Below are 14,325 nucleotides of genomic sequence, written 5' to 3'. Positions count from 1 at the left end.
ATCCCGAACAATGGTAGAATGGCCTTGGAATTCGCTTTGTGGAGGAATTCCATGAAGAAAAAAACGACAACCGAGTTTGGACCAAGGTATGGACACTTTGCAGCTATTTCAAAACATTTCACACCGCGTTTGACACAACTAAGGACTTGGTAACCAAATGGGCGTTCAGTTATAAGGTTGGACATTTGCAAAAACCGCTATCTACCTCTAGTGCTTTTGCCGAATGTTTCAACCCTTTCAAGGTTGGACCTCTGGAAGTGTGGCATGTTACGTGAACAAGGTATGTGTTCCCTTTACCTCAAATTACTCGTGGCCATCCAAAGGGACTGACACCATATTTGCTTTAGATTCTCCCAGCAAGACGTCAAAAATACCTCAAACAACCACCAGCTTCTTACACCGCATGTGCGTCAAGTTTTCCGATCCTCAGGGACTATGGTTTAAACTGTCTACTGTCTAGCATCCACTGAGTTCAATATCTCAGAAACCCATCCTTTTTGGAAGCAAATAATACAAACAAGGGGCGTCTGGGAGCCTTAACATGGTGCGACAGCAAATGGGAGATGGTACGGAATATGCATGGTCAGCTCGATATCCTTCACGCAGTTCTTCTACCGACAGCAGCTTGCGTATGTCTTTTTCTCTTCTCGGTTGGAAACGGTGGAGGATGCCATTGCTGTATTGAGTGACCATGGAGCATGCTTTATCTGACTGTAGTCCAGTGCCTCGACAGGTTATTGGGCTTCGAAATGATTTCGATATAGACCATTTTTACTGATACAAGAGTCGGAAAAACTAACTTGTAGAGTGAGGACACGACACTTTGGCATGCGACGATAGCAACCTGTGTTGATTCGAAGGCGACAATATGAGAAATATAACGAATGAACACAATACCTATCTACCAGATCCAGTGTGGCTATATGTAGTAGAATTCATCCGAAATACAACGCTCCCAAAATCCCTGGTGCATCATAAAGATCTCCTACATTGTTTCCTTTACTTAAAGTTTAGACTTCTTGCCAGTCACGTTGGGCACATCATCTCCCGAAAGCAAGAAGTCCGGGTAAGACAAGCTCCCACCGGAAGCACCGCCTGCCGACATGCGCCAGTTTGCACCATCCACTGTATTTGTCAGTATGGACCCTTCATGGTGCTTTTTATCTGATAACTCACCAACAAGCGTTTGACCACTAACATAGCTACCAGTGTCTGAGAAGAGATACACGGTGGCGTCAGCAATGTCGCGGACATGACCAAAGCGGCCGAGCGGCTGGGCCTTGGTGTAGGCCTCCAGGGCATCCGATGGCAGCAGACGCTCCAAGCCCTGATGAATGGTAAGCTGGTCAATTCTTTAAGATGGGGCTATTCGGACTTATACTAACCTCCGTTTGGGCAATAGGGCCCGGTGCAATGATGTTAGAAGTCAACCCGCGAGGACCGTACTCGATTGCGACACTGTGCGACAAGGCATCGATACCGGCTTTGGCAACGGATACATGGGTCTGGAAGGGCATACCCCTGTAGTGAATGGTAGCACTAACGAAGATAATTCTTCCGCCAGTTCCAATTGGTAATGGTTGAACTGGGGGATTATCAGTGCCAATGATAGACAGAGGGTCGTATTCCCCGAATGGTGCACTCACGAGTCTCTGGGTCCATCCTGTGCTTGCTTGCTGACTCCCTTAGGTACGGAAGTGTTGCCTTAAGGGTATTATAAGAGCCCAGAACGTCAATATCCATGACTGACTTAAAAGCATTGACTGAGAGTTGCTCGATTGAGGCAAGGAAGTTACCCGCCGCTCCAGCACTGTCAGATACTATCAGTACGAAAATCAAGGACCAGCTTCAAGGAAATACTTATATAGACATACATGACGAAATCAATTCCTCCGAGCTCCTTGACACAGCGATCAACTGCTTGCTGTAAATTTTCGAGCTTACGCACGTCCACGGAGCCAATTCCGATCACCTTGGCACCGGGTCTGGCTGTGGCGATGTCCTGGGCAACGCGCTCGGTCTTCTCTACATTGCGGCCGATGATGCAGGCGTTGGCACCAAGGTGTACTAATGCCCGGACCTGGGCACTGCAGATGGTGCCGGCGCCACCTGTACAGAAGACCACTTTGTTTGCTGGAACAAGGAGTTAATGTGGTTGTGCGGGGGACAATGGACTCGAGAGCTCACCGAAAATTCCATCCTTCCAGGAGTCACTCAAATATTCTGTCTTAGAGAGCGGCATTCTGATTAATATGATCCTAGATAGATCCGAATGTCGATTTAAAGATTGTAGTTAGGGGATGTTCAGGAGGTGGTTTAATGATACCCGTGGGTCTCCCCCACAGTCGGACCTCGGCTGCACGATTTTATGCACTTTATGCATTTCTAATATTAGCTGCATAGGTAATCTTAGCTGCATAACATATTAATTATGCGAAAATATGTTGTACAAAGCCCTGTAACTTCGGAATTATCTTGTGAAATAGTAAACAATATGTTTTATGGAGAGTATGTTGAGAGAATTAGCTATATCTAGTTCACGTTATTGGTATATAATGTCTGAAATGCCCTCTCGGGATAATAAAAGACAGATTTTACCAACTAGCTACGCAATGTTTCGAGACTGCAACGCTTCCACTTCCTTAAGTAGGTGAGCAAGATTCAAGAATATTGTAGAGATATCCTGGACTGGCCGGGGTGATGGACGAGCACATCACCATACCCTCCATTTGCGCTTTGGTGTAGAGATAAAGTTGGCGCAGTGGATAGATGATGAATAGTGACGATTGACGAGTGTGAGGCGAGCAAACTGACCAGCAGAAAGGTACTTTCATTGCATCGCTTCAATTGACAGTACATATCCTTGCAGGTGTCTATGAGTACAGGGACATCAGGGGGGAACCGTCTCGTAGTTTATGGATGAAGCTGCTTGAGTCGTATCGTGGTACTGACAAGTCTGGGTTTATGATGAGAGTTGAAGTCCTTAGAGTGGGGGCCTTGTTACAATGAGAGTTAAGCCCGACGTTTTCCCGGCGACATTGGATGGGCCACTAAATGTCATTTAGGTGCTATGACATCTACACATGCAATGGCATCCAGATTAACAAAGCCAAGCTACAGTATTATCACTAGCAATGATAAGCCTATACTTATCGGGAAGAGCACAAACTCGGTAGAGATGTAATAGAGATAATAAGATGTTGCTGGGTAAGGCATTTGGGAGTACTAGTAGCATAGACAATAATGAGCCAATGAACCTCTTCCTAGCAAGCCACAATAAAGGTCAGTTCATATCTTCACCGTCATGTAAGAAAATGGCCTGTCAAGAAAAGCTACACTTTAGATACTCCAAGCCCCACAATTTCTTGCGAGATGCCCAATTTCAGAATCCTATGTGAGTAGGGAAACGCTGACACCCTCATTTGGTCGGCTTTCAAGTGTCTATGTAGGTTAACTAAACTGACCCTGCTTACATGTTACTCATCTAATTGGCATATGTCCTTCTATGGGTAGGCCCTCATTTGGGGCATCCACCACTCATTGGTTTGGCCAATATCTCTTTGCATTTGATTTGCCCTCGGCCATATGCGAGGTATCAAGAGACATGGGCAAGGTATTTACTATTCTGTTGGCTGCCTTACCATATATCCAAAACCACGTAACGCAATACAATATTTTGATAATTGGTTTATAGTACTCAGCGAATAATTTGTGCCAAAATATACTAGATGAGGGTTCGAGTGGTATATAGATGTGTAGATGTAGATGTCGATTTATGTCCTATATTTTACATAGTACTGCATAGATAGAATATGATATCAAATAAAGGACATATTCTAAATAAGTCTTATATTCAAATATATACAAAGTCATTTTACTGTAGAACAAATATCTTTCTCTTTGTGATGAAGAACAGCTGCCCGCTGATTGGCTGACGCGTTGGCTGGCCCGCGACGTCACCGAAAAAGAATGTCTTGTCTTTGCATTGTTAACGTGAATCTTCAACTCATTTCAAAATATATCATCCCCAAATAAACCTCTAAAGAAAGGTGATCGTCTTTATAATTTGCAACATGGCCTGCCCTATCAGCGTCAGCAAGTTTGTTGGCACTGTCTCGCTCGGTCTTCTTACTGTATGTCAATTAATCTGTCACACCAAAGATAATCACCCAATACTAACAAATTCTTTACAACCGATAGGGGCTCTCCTACTCCACATCAGCTATCACAATCCCAGCTCTACAGCTCCTTCCAACATCTACAACCGCCGCCCGCTCCCTAAACGAAGTGAAGCGCCTAACCCGCCGATATGCCCTGCGCCTATCCTTCCTGACCAATACCTGTTTCTGTTTTGCCTGGTGCCTCTCATCTCCACGCCGCCGACACCCATATATGATCTGGCTGGGAGTATTCTCTACAATTGGCGCCCACGGTATTGATTTCTGGTTCAATCGTCACCTCGGCTTCAAAAGCTGGGTGTCGGCTGTTATCCGCGACGTCTCCCACCTTTCCCTCGTCCGGGACTCGAACACAAGTAAGGATGAAGACCTTGTCATGGTTGAGCCACAGGACGATGTGAATGGTGAAACTGTTCAGCGCGAGATGGACCGGGAGCGCCGGCTTCAACGAGCACGCACCTGGTTGTCTGGTATTGCGCTCTCGATTGGCATCGTTGGCCTTTGGGGTGACAAGAGGTGATTCTTCTTCTCTTTATTCTAGGGCCTGAAGGTCTGTCTTCGCGTGAAAACACCGGTTGTTGTTTCATCTGTATTTCCTGGAAAAGCCTTTTAACTGCTCTTTCTTTCATCACGTCTAATATGTTTCATCCCTGATACCTTTTTGTTCTATTCTTCTTCTCCGTTGCACATCTTTCCCTATACATCATAATGGAATCAACCTAGGAATGGAGTAACTTCCGAACCTGAAGCCGGGATATCCGAGCCGTGCTGGAGAAAGCGACAATCCGCCTAGCCGAGTTGAACTTATCAACTCTTGTGTGTACCTGGCCTTGACAAATTCCGGGGAGGGAGCTGATATGCGAATTGGCACTGCACTTTCTTGCACTTTCCGTAGTTGATACAAAACGCACCCTGATAATAGGCACATCAGCGCAATATAACGCCAAGACAATAACAGAATATAGACAAACAGATATACCATCTGAAGTAGATGGCTTCCACTAGCCTTGGAAGGAGTTATATATATGATGACGTCATATGGGACAAGCACGTTGCCGCCAATAATCAATATTGTTGGCGAATGAGAACAAGAAGCAGAGTAAAGATCTGTATTGGTAACCTGGCAAGGACTAGGGGAGGAGAGAAGAAAAGAGAGAAGCAGAGAGAGGAAGGGAGAAGAACAGGTATAACTAGTTACTACATAGCCTGACAAATCAGGGAGCCGTCCAGGTCGCATGAACATAACCTCTAATAATGTTGATAGAGATGGTTGTAAAATGTAAGGATCGAATACATGATGTTCTCTCTGTATTTCTGTATCGGCCCGCCTATCAATTTATACCTATGGAATTTTTGACCACTTTTTATACCTGTACAATCAAAGGTTATATATAGAAGAGTCGTTTGCACAAAGCCTTTTTCCGCCTTTTTGTTGCCTTCGAGCTATCAAGCTGACACATCTAAAAAGAATGATATCTGAGGAGACCACTGAAAAGACCACTGAAAAGACTACTGAAAAGACTACTGAAAAGACTACTGAAAAGACTACTGAAAAGACCTCGGGAAGCATTATACTTGCATAGTCCGTAGGCATATAAATCCCGTCTCCTCCTCCTTCTTCTTCTCTACTTCAGCCACATTCCTTGGAACTGCCTAACGCCTAATGGTATAAGTTAGGTCTGTCTCGTTCGACTCCCCTTTCCTTCATCCAACGCAATTAACACTCATCACAGGAAAGGCCATATATATATATATATATTCACAGCCTATTCTACATTCCTGGGATAGAGCACTACCGCAAGTCACACGCAGCGCGCTGCGAGATTGGCAGCGTCGAGTTCGTAAAGACCAGGTTGATCTTAAGGAGCTCCGTGCGATAGTTGCCGGGGCAAAGAATAGGGAGCAGCAAGCTCGCTTCCGAGCCGTGGAGAGCCGGTTCCAAGGGCTCCTCGGAAGCATGGACAACATGCTTGCTGTCGCCATTCAACAGACCAGTGCGGGCCAGGCCCAGTCTCATACGCTACCCACAGGTATGTCCACGGCCAAGGAACCTGTGGTTGTATGCCATCCGGTCGTGGGAAGCCAGCATCTGGATGAGCTGGGGTGTTAGTGGAGGAATTCTTTCTAATGATCCAGCAAAGTAGAAGTATCTGTGAGGAATGAATGAGAGCTCGGGTATTTCTGATTCTATCTACAATGAATGATATAAACTAGTAGTCATAGGTAGTCCTTGTCGCTTCACATATTCCTGCTAGTACCCCTATTGGCTACCATTGATTATTAATATCAATTAAAAAGAATAACCAGGAGCCCAAGACTAAATGAGGATCATAGCCAGACCAATGACCTGAAGAAATAAAATTAATCCCAATACGCTAAGGATGAATGGCGGAGTTGTCGGAAATGAGCCCCTTGGCGCAAATAGAATAAAAAGGACATGACAGCGCAGCTATTTCTGTGAACAAAATAACGTTGACTGAGACTGATTTGCAAAATTGGAAAATATGGTTAACTTCACTATCGTCAATGGCCAAATCTACACGCCAGGCCTGGCAATTGTTGATGCACCACAGCCTAACACACCCCTCGGAGGAGGCAAGTCAATACGCCAAAAATTATCCACTCCTTGCTAATTTTTTAGACAACCTACAAGTCGCAATCGATGTGTCCGGCAATGGTCAACTACCATGGCCAGCATCAACTGAACCCGACTCATCTACTCTGTTCCACAGCATCACACTTTTCTTAACCTCTGAGTCGCACAACTTCACCATCTCCAACGGCACGAATCCGACGTCTAATACAAGCTATGTCGGTCCCGTCTTGGACCTGGAGCCCTCATCCACTGTCAAACATGTGAATTGGATTTGGCCCAAATGTCTAGTGGGGGACAATTCTGACTCGGAAGACTCGGCACGCGGGGCATACAACATCTCTATGCACCAATCTTTCCGCTGGAATGGGACAGACTATTATACTATCTTTGACCTTCCAATCTCCATCACCAATAGTATACCTGATGGTGACCGGATTGACTGCGATCTACTGGAAAACAAGCTTCTTAGCGCAGCGGAGATCGGCGAAAGCTCAGATTCACTGCCTGGGCAGCCGTGGGTTGAGGGTGGAGCTACGATATCGAGTCCCGATTCGACTGGGACTGGGAATCAGGGCCATTCGGGTTTTAAGAGAGTAGCTGGCCTTGCGATTGTCACGACGGCTATTTTGCATTTCCTGGTTTGAGACTTGCTCCTGAATATAGGTTGCACCCCTTGTATACTACTTTTTATCCTTGTTTTTGATATTAAAAGAAATAACTATCTTTTTTCTACTTATGCGACCGGCCATAGATTAAAATATGGCTGTCAGGATTTACTCATCGCCGATCGGCGAATAACGCTTTTACCCCTTCTATCGATGATCATCGTGAATTTTTCTGTTTTGGGAAGGAAGTATACATTCTCATGTTGATTTTGTAGTATCCCTTGATTGTCTTAGCTTTCTCTCCTAGCAATCCTTTAGGGTTTTCTCCCACAACTTCAAGTATGTCAATATTATATCGTGTACATCGCAACCGACCTCGACGTTGACACCGAACTCCCAACTCACTCACTTCCCATGACGCTTTTGTCCGTTCGACGAGTCCTCCGGTATCGCATCGCCAGAGCGCTAATAATAATTTTCACAATATGGAATCTGGCCGAAATACATCTGATTCAACACAGAATTTACGAAGCCGATTACACTGTGCTCCGACACCAACCACAGAAGCGAGAACGAATATATATTGCAAGTATCAATTGGAATAATGAGATCGTTCTACGCAGTCACTGGAGTAAGGCACTCAGGCAGCTAATATTGAAGCTTGGCCCTGAAAATGTGTTTATCAGCATCTACGAAAGCGGGAGTTACGATAACACAAAAGGCGCGTTGAGAGAACTGGATTGGGAACTTGATCGGATGCGGGTGCCACGGAATATCACGCTGTCGCCTGTGACACATGAAGATGAAATAGCGGCACCACCAAGGGGTGAGGGCTGGATTCGCACTCCCGATGGGAAGAATCAACTCAGAAGAGTGCCGTACTTAGCGCGGATACGCAACTTGAGCTTGCTGCCTCTTGATGATCTTGCACGACAGGGCATCACTTTTGATAAGATCTTGTTTCTGAATGATGTTGTGTTCACGGTTAGTTTGGGTTATCTCACCTTCTGTTTGATATGGATCCTAACTAAGACGTTCTTTCATTATTTAGCCGAATGACGTTCTCAAACTCCTAGATACTAATGACGGCGAATACGGTGCTGCTTGCTCGTTGGATTTCTCCAAGCCTCCGAATTACTATGACACATTTGCCCTCCGGGATAGCAATGGCCATGAACCCATCATGCAGACGTGGCCCTATTTTGGCTCTGCGGCATCGAGACATGCAATGAAAAAGATGTCCCCTATTCCCGTGTCGAGTTGTTGGAATGGCATGGGTATGATGATCTCTAATCTAAAAAAACATGTTGCATAAAACTCACATATCCTTAGTGGCGATGCCTGCAAGTCCATTCATCGCCAGACCCCCACTTCGCTTCCGAGGTATCCCCGATTCACTAGCGAGCTATCATCTTGAAGGCTCCGAGTGTTGTCTCATTCACACAGACAACCCACTGACGGTGGAAAAGGGTGTTTATTTGAACCCTTTGGTGAGGGTTGGATATAGTGGTGCTGCATATACAGCTGTTAATCCGATGATGAACTGGCTTTCTGTGGCGCGGATTCTAGAAGGATTGTGGATCAATCGACTGCGCCGCTTGGGTGTCACTTCATGGTTGAAAGAAGAAGTAGTTCGAAGGCGAGTAGAAAGATGGAGGGCCTTGAGCGCTAGAAATGAAGAGTATGGAAAACTCTGCATTATCAATGAGATGCAAATTCTGCATCGATATGGATGGGCCCATGTGTAAAGCAGAGTTAATGGCGTATTGTTTGTATATATCTAGTCTCACATTGCCGTCCTACTATTATGCTCAGGGCCTTATGATATGCATAATATCTTCCTCTAGGACAATATATAATTGAAGGAATACAAAAGATCAACGCCTGGTTTATAAATTAAGCTTTTTAACAAGAGACTGATATACGATATATAAATAGATCAGCTACTGATATAGTCCGTGGACACCTTAGAAAATACCTTCTACACCATAAAACAGAGACACAAATTCCAATCATCTGAACATATAGTCAATTTCTGTCTAATTTCTACTTCTCATCTTTTCTCAAATTGACTTTTATACCTCCGAGGCCGGCCCACCTGTGCAAAACAAGCGATTATGTAACCACCGAGCGAATCATCCATTGAATTTGGGACTGTATCAAAGAGCAGAACCCCCCACTTACCCTCCATAAACCACCTAAATCCCCAAATACACATAATGGCAACAATCCAAATCCTAGACGGTGGCCTCGGCACCTCTCTGGGCGACCTATACAACATCAAATTCGATTCCGAAACAACCCCACTCTGGGCATCACACCTGTTAGTGAGCGACCCAGCAACGCTACAAGCATGCCAACGCGACTTCGGCATCGCCGGAGTAGATGTTCTCCTAACAGCAACCTACCAAGTCTCTGCTGAGGGCTTCGCACGCACCAAAACCACCCAATTCCCAGATGGGATCCCACGCAGTGCAGTAGGACCATTCCTGCAGAAAGCCGTGGACATCGCCGAGCAAGCGAAAATGCGTGAAAGCGCAAGTGTCGCGCTCAGCCTTGGCCCTTACGGTGCGTGCATGATTCCAGGACAGGAGTATAGCGGCGCATACGACGCCGAGCATGACTCCGAGGAATCGTTGTACCTGTGGCACTTGGATCGGCTGCGTATGTTTGCTGAGGCGGATGGGGATCTTGTTTCGCGGGTGCGGTATGTTGCGTTTGAAACTTTGCCGCGGCTTGATGAGATTCGTGCTGTGAGGAGGGCGATTCGGGATTCTGCTTTCAATGTGCCGTTTTGGATTGCTTGCGTTTTTCCGCGCGATGATGATGCTTTGCCTGATGGGAGCTCGGTGGAGCAGGTTGTGCGCGCGGCTTTTGCGCCTATGAAGGATGGGGCTGTTCCTTGGGGAATTGGGATCAATTGTACTAAGATGCATAAGCTTGCTGGACTTGTTGACTTGTTTGGTCAGGCTGTTGGGCAGGGTGTTACTGAGGGATGGGTATCTGCTGTGCCGAGTTTGGTCTTGTATCCTGATGGGACGAATGGGGAGGTGTACAATACTACGACGCAGGTTTGGGAGAAAAATGATGTTTTGATTGATAAGGTGAGTGTTAATGTGAGTACTACCGTGTTCAGCCTTTCGGGTGGGAATGTTGGTGATTATGCTGACGTGAAATTTAGCGACCTTGGGAGGAGCAATTGGCACAGGTGGTCAATGAAGCCTACGAAAAGGGCCATTTCAATTCGTTCCTTGTGGGCGGGTGCTGCAAAGCTTCCCATCACGACATTAAGAAGCTTGGGCAGCAATTCAAGAGTCAATAAGCATTATCAGTGCGGAGTACAATTTATGAAATGAGGTCTTGAATGAGGTCTTGAATGAAGTCTTGAATGAAGTCTTGAATGAGTCTTGAATGAAGTCTTGAATGAAGTCTTTGATGAAGTCTTGAATGCAAAATGGAATGAAATCATGTACATCGCTAATGTTGAAGATATTGTACAAACGCTAATGTTGAATAGCCGGCCCGGCATGCAAATATTTATACATCGTAAAGTCATTTAAAAGAGCCAGTCGGTGAACTTTGTCCACGCGTTGTTATGCGGGTTTTTGACCGGCATGATCTCCCCATCAAGGAGACGGCCCGACCATAGGTCGATATTGGCGGCACGCTCGAACTGTACATGTAAATGTTAGCAACTCTTGGTCAAAATAGAAAGAGTAAGAGGAAATGAACTAACCTTAGTGCGGTGCCAGAGCTTCCAGCAAATAATAGGAACGATGAAGATAGGGATACCGATGTACGACGCAACAAAGCTCGACGTATTCCAGTTACCCTTCAAGAAAACGGGGAAGCCAGCAACGAGAGTGATGATAGTGGAACCGATAAAGCCAACCCATGCGGCATAAGGTTGAAAGGGTGCCTTCCATGGGATGGTGTCTCGGCTCACATTCTGTCTCTTCATTGCGGCATAGAAACGAATATAGCAGAGGCAAAGGGTTGCCCAAGCAATCAAGCCAGCAACGGTGCTCAGGTTCAGAAGCCAGCTGAATGCCTGTGATGCACCACCGCTGCCGAGACTCAGATACGCCAGCGGCCCAAAGAGCCAGGCGGTAATGACAGCTACATATGGCACACCCTTCTTGTTGACGCGCCCGAAGATCTGGGGCAGCTGGTGGTCTGTAGTCATGGCGACAATCATACGGGATCCGACCCAGCAGTATGAGTTACCGGCGGACCAAGCAGCAATGAGAATGCATGCATTCACGATAGAGGGGAGAGCGCTGATGCCGGCGTTAGTGATGGCAATAACGAAGGGCGAGCTGTTGGCGTTGTTGTCTCCGGAGACAAGGCCTGCGGATCGTGGATCCACGATCATTCCGATGAGAAGTGCTCCGAGGATGTAGAATAAGGCAATGCGGTAGGTCACACGACGCGCGGCCTTGGGAATAGCACGATGAGGATCGACCGATTCGGATGCGGTAATTACGACGGTTTCGACGCCAATGAAGCTGAACGAGGCATTGACAAACGACGACAGGAAGCCGAGGAAGTGTCCTGTGGGGCCGGTGATACCGTTGAAGTTTGTCCATGGCCCAGGATTATTCCAGTAGCGGAATCCAATGGCATCGCCCTTGGGACCGCCGCCTGCAGTAATGACAATGGAGACAACGACCAAGCCAAGGAAGCAGAGAACCTTGACGGCACCTCCAAAGACTTCTGTTTCACCATAGAATCGCACACTCATCAGATTGATAGCCAAGATGAGTACCAATCCAACAGTGATCACCACGGCCGGCGTGATGTCCGTCCAATATGAAACAATAACTGCGGCTGCCGAGACTTCCGAGGCGATGGCGATCGTGTAACAGTATCCGTATGAAATAGCGAGGGAAAATCCGACGGACGGGTCAATAAATCGAGTCGCCCAGTGAGGGAAAGATCCAGCAGTCGGGAAAAGCGTTGCGAGTTCGGCAATACTTTGCATGACACACCACAAAACTCCCCCCACAATAATATACGCGAGCAGCAAACCGGCAGGGCCAGCTTTGGCGTAGGCAGCGCCTGTTCCCACGAACAAACCGGTGCCAATACCACTGCAGAAGCCAATCATAGTAACCTGGTAATTGCGTAGGCGTCGCTGCAAGGCCGCACGACCGCCGACGTTGAGCTCGAATTCGCCCTTGGGATTTTCATTGTAGTCATCAAAATCTGCGCCGGGAGCTGGCTGGACCTTGTCATTGTTGAAGCCAGACTTGTCCATGTTGTCATGTGTAGCGCCGATCATGGTGGCCAACTCTTTCCCCGTAGATTATACCCCGGAGAGTTGAGAAGTTGTCAAAGCGCTTAGTGGGAAACACCTTTCTTTTTATCCAAAATATTCTGTCGCGTTCAGGCACGACACCGGTCGCCTTCGCCGGGTTTATTCTCCACAGTGGGGGGACTCATTGGGCTACATCGTTCGCAATCCGGCCTCTCTCCACTTTTATGGGAGGCGATTGACTAAATTTTTCTTCTTTGCCATAATCCCGATGGAAGGCGAATCTTCAATGTTAATTTGTTGGTTTCATATTTTTCCCAAGGGTCAGGGCCATCCATATGGCCAATAGATCTTATGGCCAGTGAAAATTGGCCAGTAAATTGAGTTGCTTTCCAAGTGGCAGTGAAGAATGTATCCATGGATGCATCTGGAAGGATGCCACGTGATACGCCGGATGGATTGCGAAGAATTTAAGCTTTTCGCCTCATTTATTAGGCATAATTTGCCTTTTAAGGCATCAGCTTCATCGGACAATTTATCCATCTGAAGACGATATACTATTTGGAGAACCTAATATAATATAATTCCAAGTGGTAGAGCATAGACCCCCCAAAAGTCTAAGATATGTTGTATCTTTTCAGCCTTATTTTACCCCGCACCTTCAACACCACAACTTGCCATAAACCATGCCGTGGCCCTGGTGCTTTCCGTTCAAACAGGGTAACTCGAAGACCACAAAGACAGTACGAATCCATTATAATGAGATTGTTACATCTTCTTTTTTTGATATGCTAAGACTACTTATAGTCTCCACTTCCATTAGGTGAAGAGACGGGCCTGAAGCTGCTCTATGACGGGCTAGTTCCAAATGTCGAGTTCGTAAGCCTATCTCTATATGAACGTTTCAATAATTAATAATTGTCGCAGCATAATTGCTGTCCATGGACTGGGTGGCCACCGCGAAAATTCATGGACAGCAGCCAATGGTGTAAACTGGCTCTATGATCTGCTGCCAAGTGATATGCCTGACACTCGGGTTCTTTCCTGGGGTTATAGTTCACCGACTGCGGAAAACTCCCAGCAAAGGATATCTGAACAACTAGTCTATGACTTGTGGGAAATGAGATCGTCAACATACGTACGAACACACCTGACCTACTTATTAACAACATTGAATATACGAAAGATTCCTTTAACTGATACTAACAGATACAACACAGACAGCTAATCGTCCGATTATATTTATTGCACATAGCCTCGGGGGACCCATAGTCAAAAGCGTAAGTTTCACTATTCTACAGAGAGCGAGTTATCGTTGATCACCACTAGGCCCTGCTTTATGCCGACTCAACACAAGCAACTCCTACTTCGGACTTTCGCAGCATCAAACTCTCAACACGAGGAGCGATCTTCATGGGAACACCTGAACTAGATTCAAGGCTCTTTGGCCTACAAAGCTACTTAGATATTGCTAAAGGGTCTGAGCAGGAGTCCAGCGACATTTATAAGGAAGCACACTGGTTGGTGACTGTATTACAGAGCTACCCATCGATCAGTCAAGAGTTTTTGACTTTATTTGTTCACGAGGGACGACCCACCTCCCTATCAACCGACAGTACATCGAACCAGGTAAGAAAATACTCACTACATAGTTATGTAGTTAGCCGTGCATTATATGCTTACAATACG

At 46.2% G+C, this 14,325-nt stretch overlaps 4 protein-coding genes across 4 annotated transcripts; 2 read left to right on the top strand and 2 right to left on the bottom strand.

Annotated features, from left to right (window-relative positions):
• Positions 1-1,003: 1,003 nt before the first annotated feature.
• PGRI_060120 (SDR family oxidoreductase) lies at positions 1,004-2,242 on the bottom strand (the record flags this gene model as incomplete). Its single annotated transcript, XM_040793726.1, has 6 exons — positions 1,004-1,125; positions 1,177-1,327; positions 1,386-1,585; positions 1,647-1,810; positions 1,875-2,133; positions 2,188-2,242. The coding sequence occupies 6 exons, from the start codon at positions 2,240-2,242 to the stop codon at positions 1,004-1,006; spliced, it is 951 nt and encodes a 316-aa protein (XP_040648581.1).
• Positions 2,243-4,073: 1,831 nt separating this feature from the next.
• Positions 4,074-4,698, top strand: PGRI_060110 (uncharacterized protein; the record flags this gene model as incomplete). The annotated part of the gene is made up of 2 exons (XM_040793725.1): positions 4,074-4,133; positions 4,201-4,698. 2 exons carry the CDS (start codon positions 4,074-4,076, stop codon positions 4,696-4,698), a joined length of 558 nt encoding a protein of 185 aa, XP_040648580.1.
• Positions 4,699-9,598: 4,900 nt separating this feature from the next.
• Positions 9,599-10,701, top strand: PGRI_060100 (homocysteine S-methyltransferase family protein; the record flags this gene model as incomplete). The annotated part of the gene is made up of 2 exons (XM_040793724.1): positions 9,599-10,495; positions 10,561-10,701. 2 exons carry the CDS (start codon positions 9,599-9,601, stop codon positions 10,699-10,701), a joined length of 1,038 nt encoding a protein of 345 aa, XP_040648579.1.
• Positions 10,702-10,935: 234 nt separating this feature from the next.
• On the bottom strand, positions 10,936-12,663 carry PGRI_060090 (putative amino acid permease; the record flags this gene model as incomplete). Its single annotated transcript, XM_040793723.1, has 2 exons — positions 10,936-11,052; positions 11,116-12,663. The coding sequence occupies 2 exons, from the start codon at positions 12,661-12,663 to the stop codon at positions 10,936-10,938; spliced, it is 1,665 nt and encodes a 554-aa protein (XP_040648578.1).
• Between the last annotated feature and the right edge of the window lie 1,662 nt (positions 12,664-14,325).

This window comes from Penicillium griseofulvum, assembly GCF_001561935.1.
Source record: "Penicillium griseofulvum strain PG3 chromosome Unknown contig_95, whole genome shotgun sequence".
NCBI lineage: Eukaryota > Fungi > Ascomycota > Eurotiomycetes > Eurotiales > Aspergillaceae > Penicillium > Penicillium griseofulvum.
The sequence above is the reverse complement of the archived record's forward strand: the minus strand, read 5'-3'. Positions and strand labels throughout refer to the sequence as shown.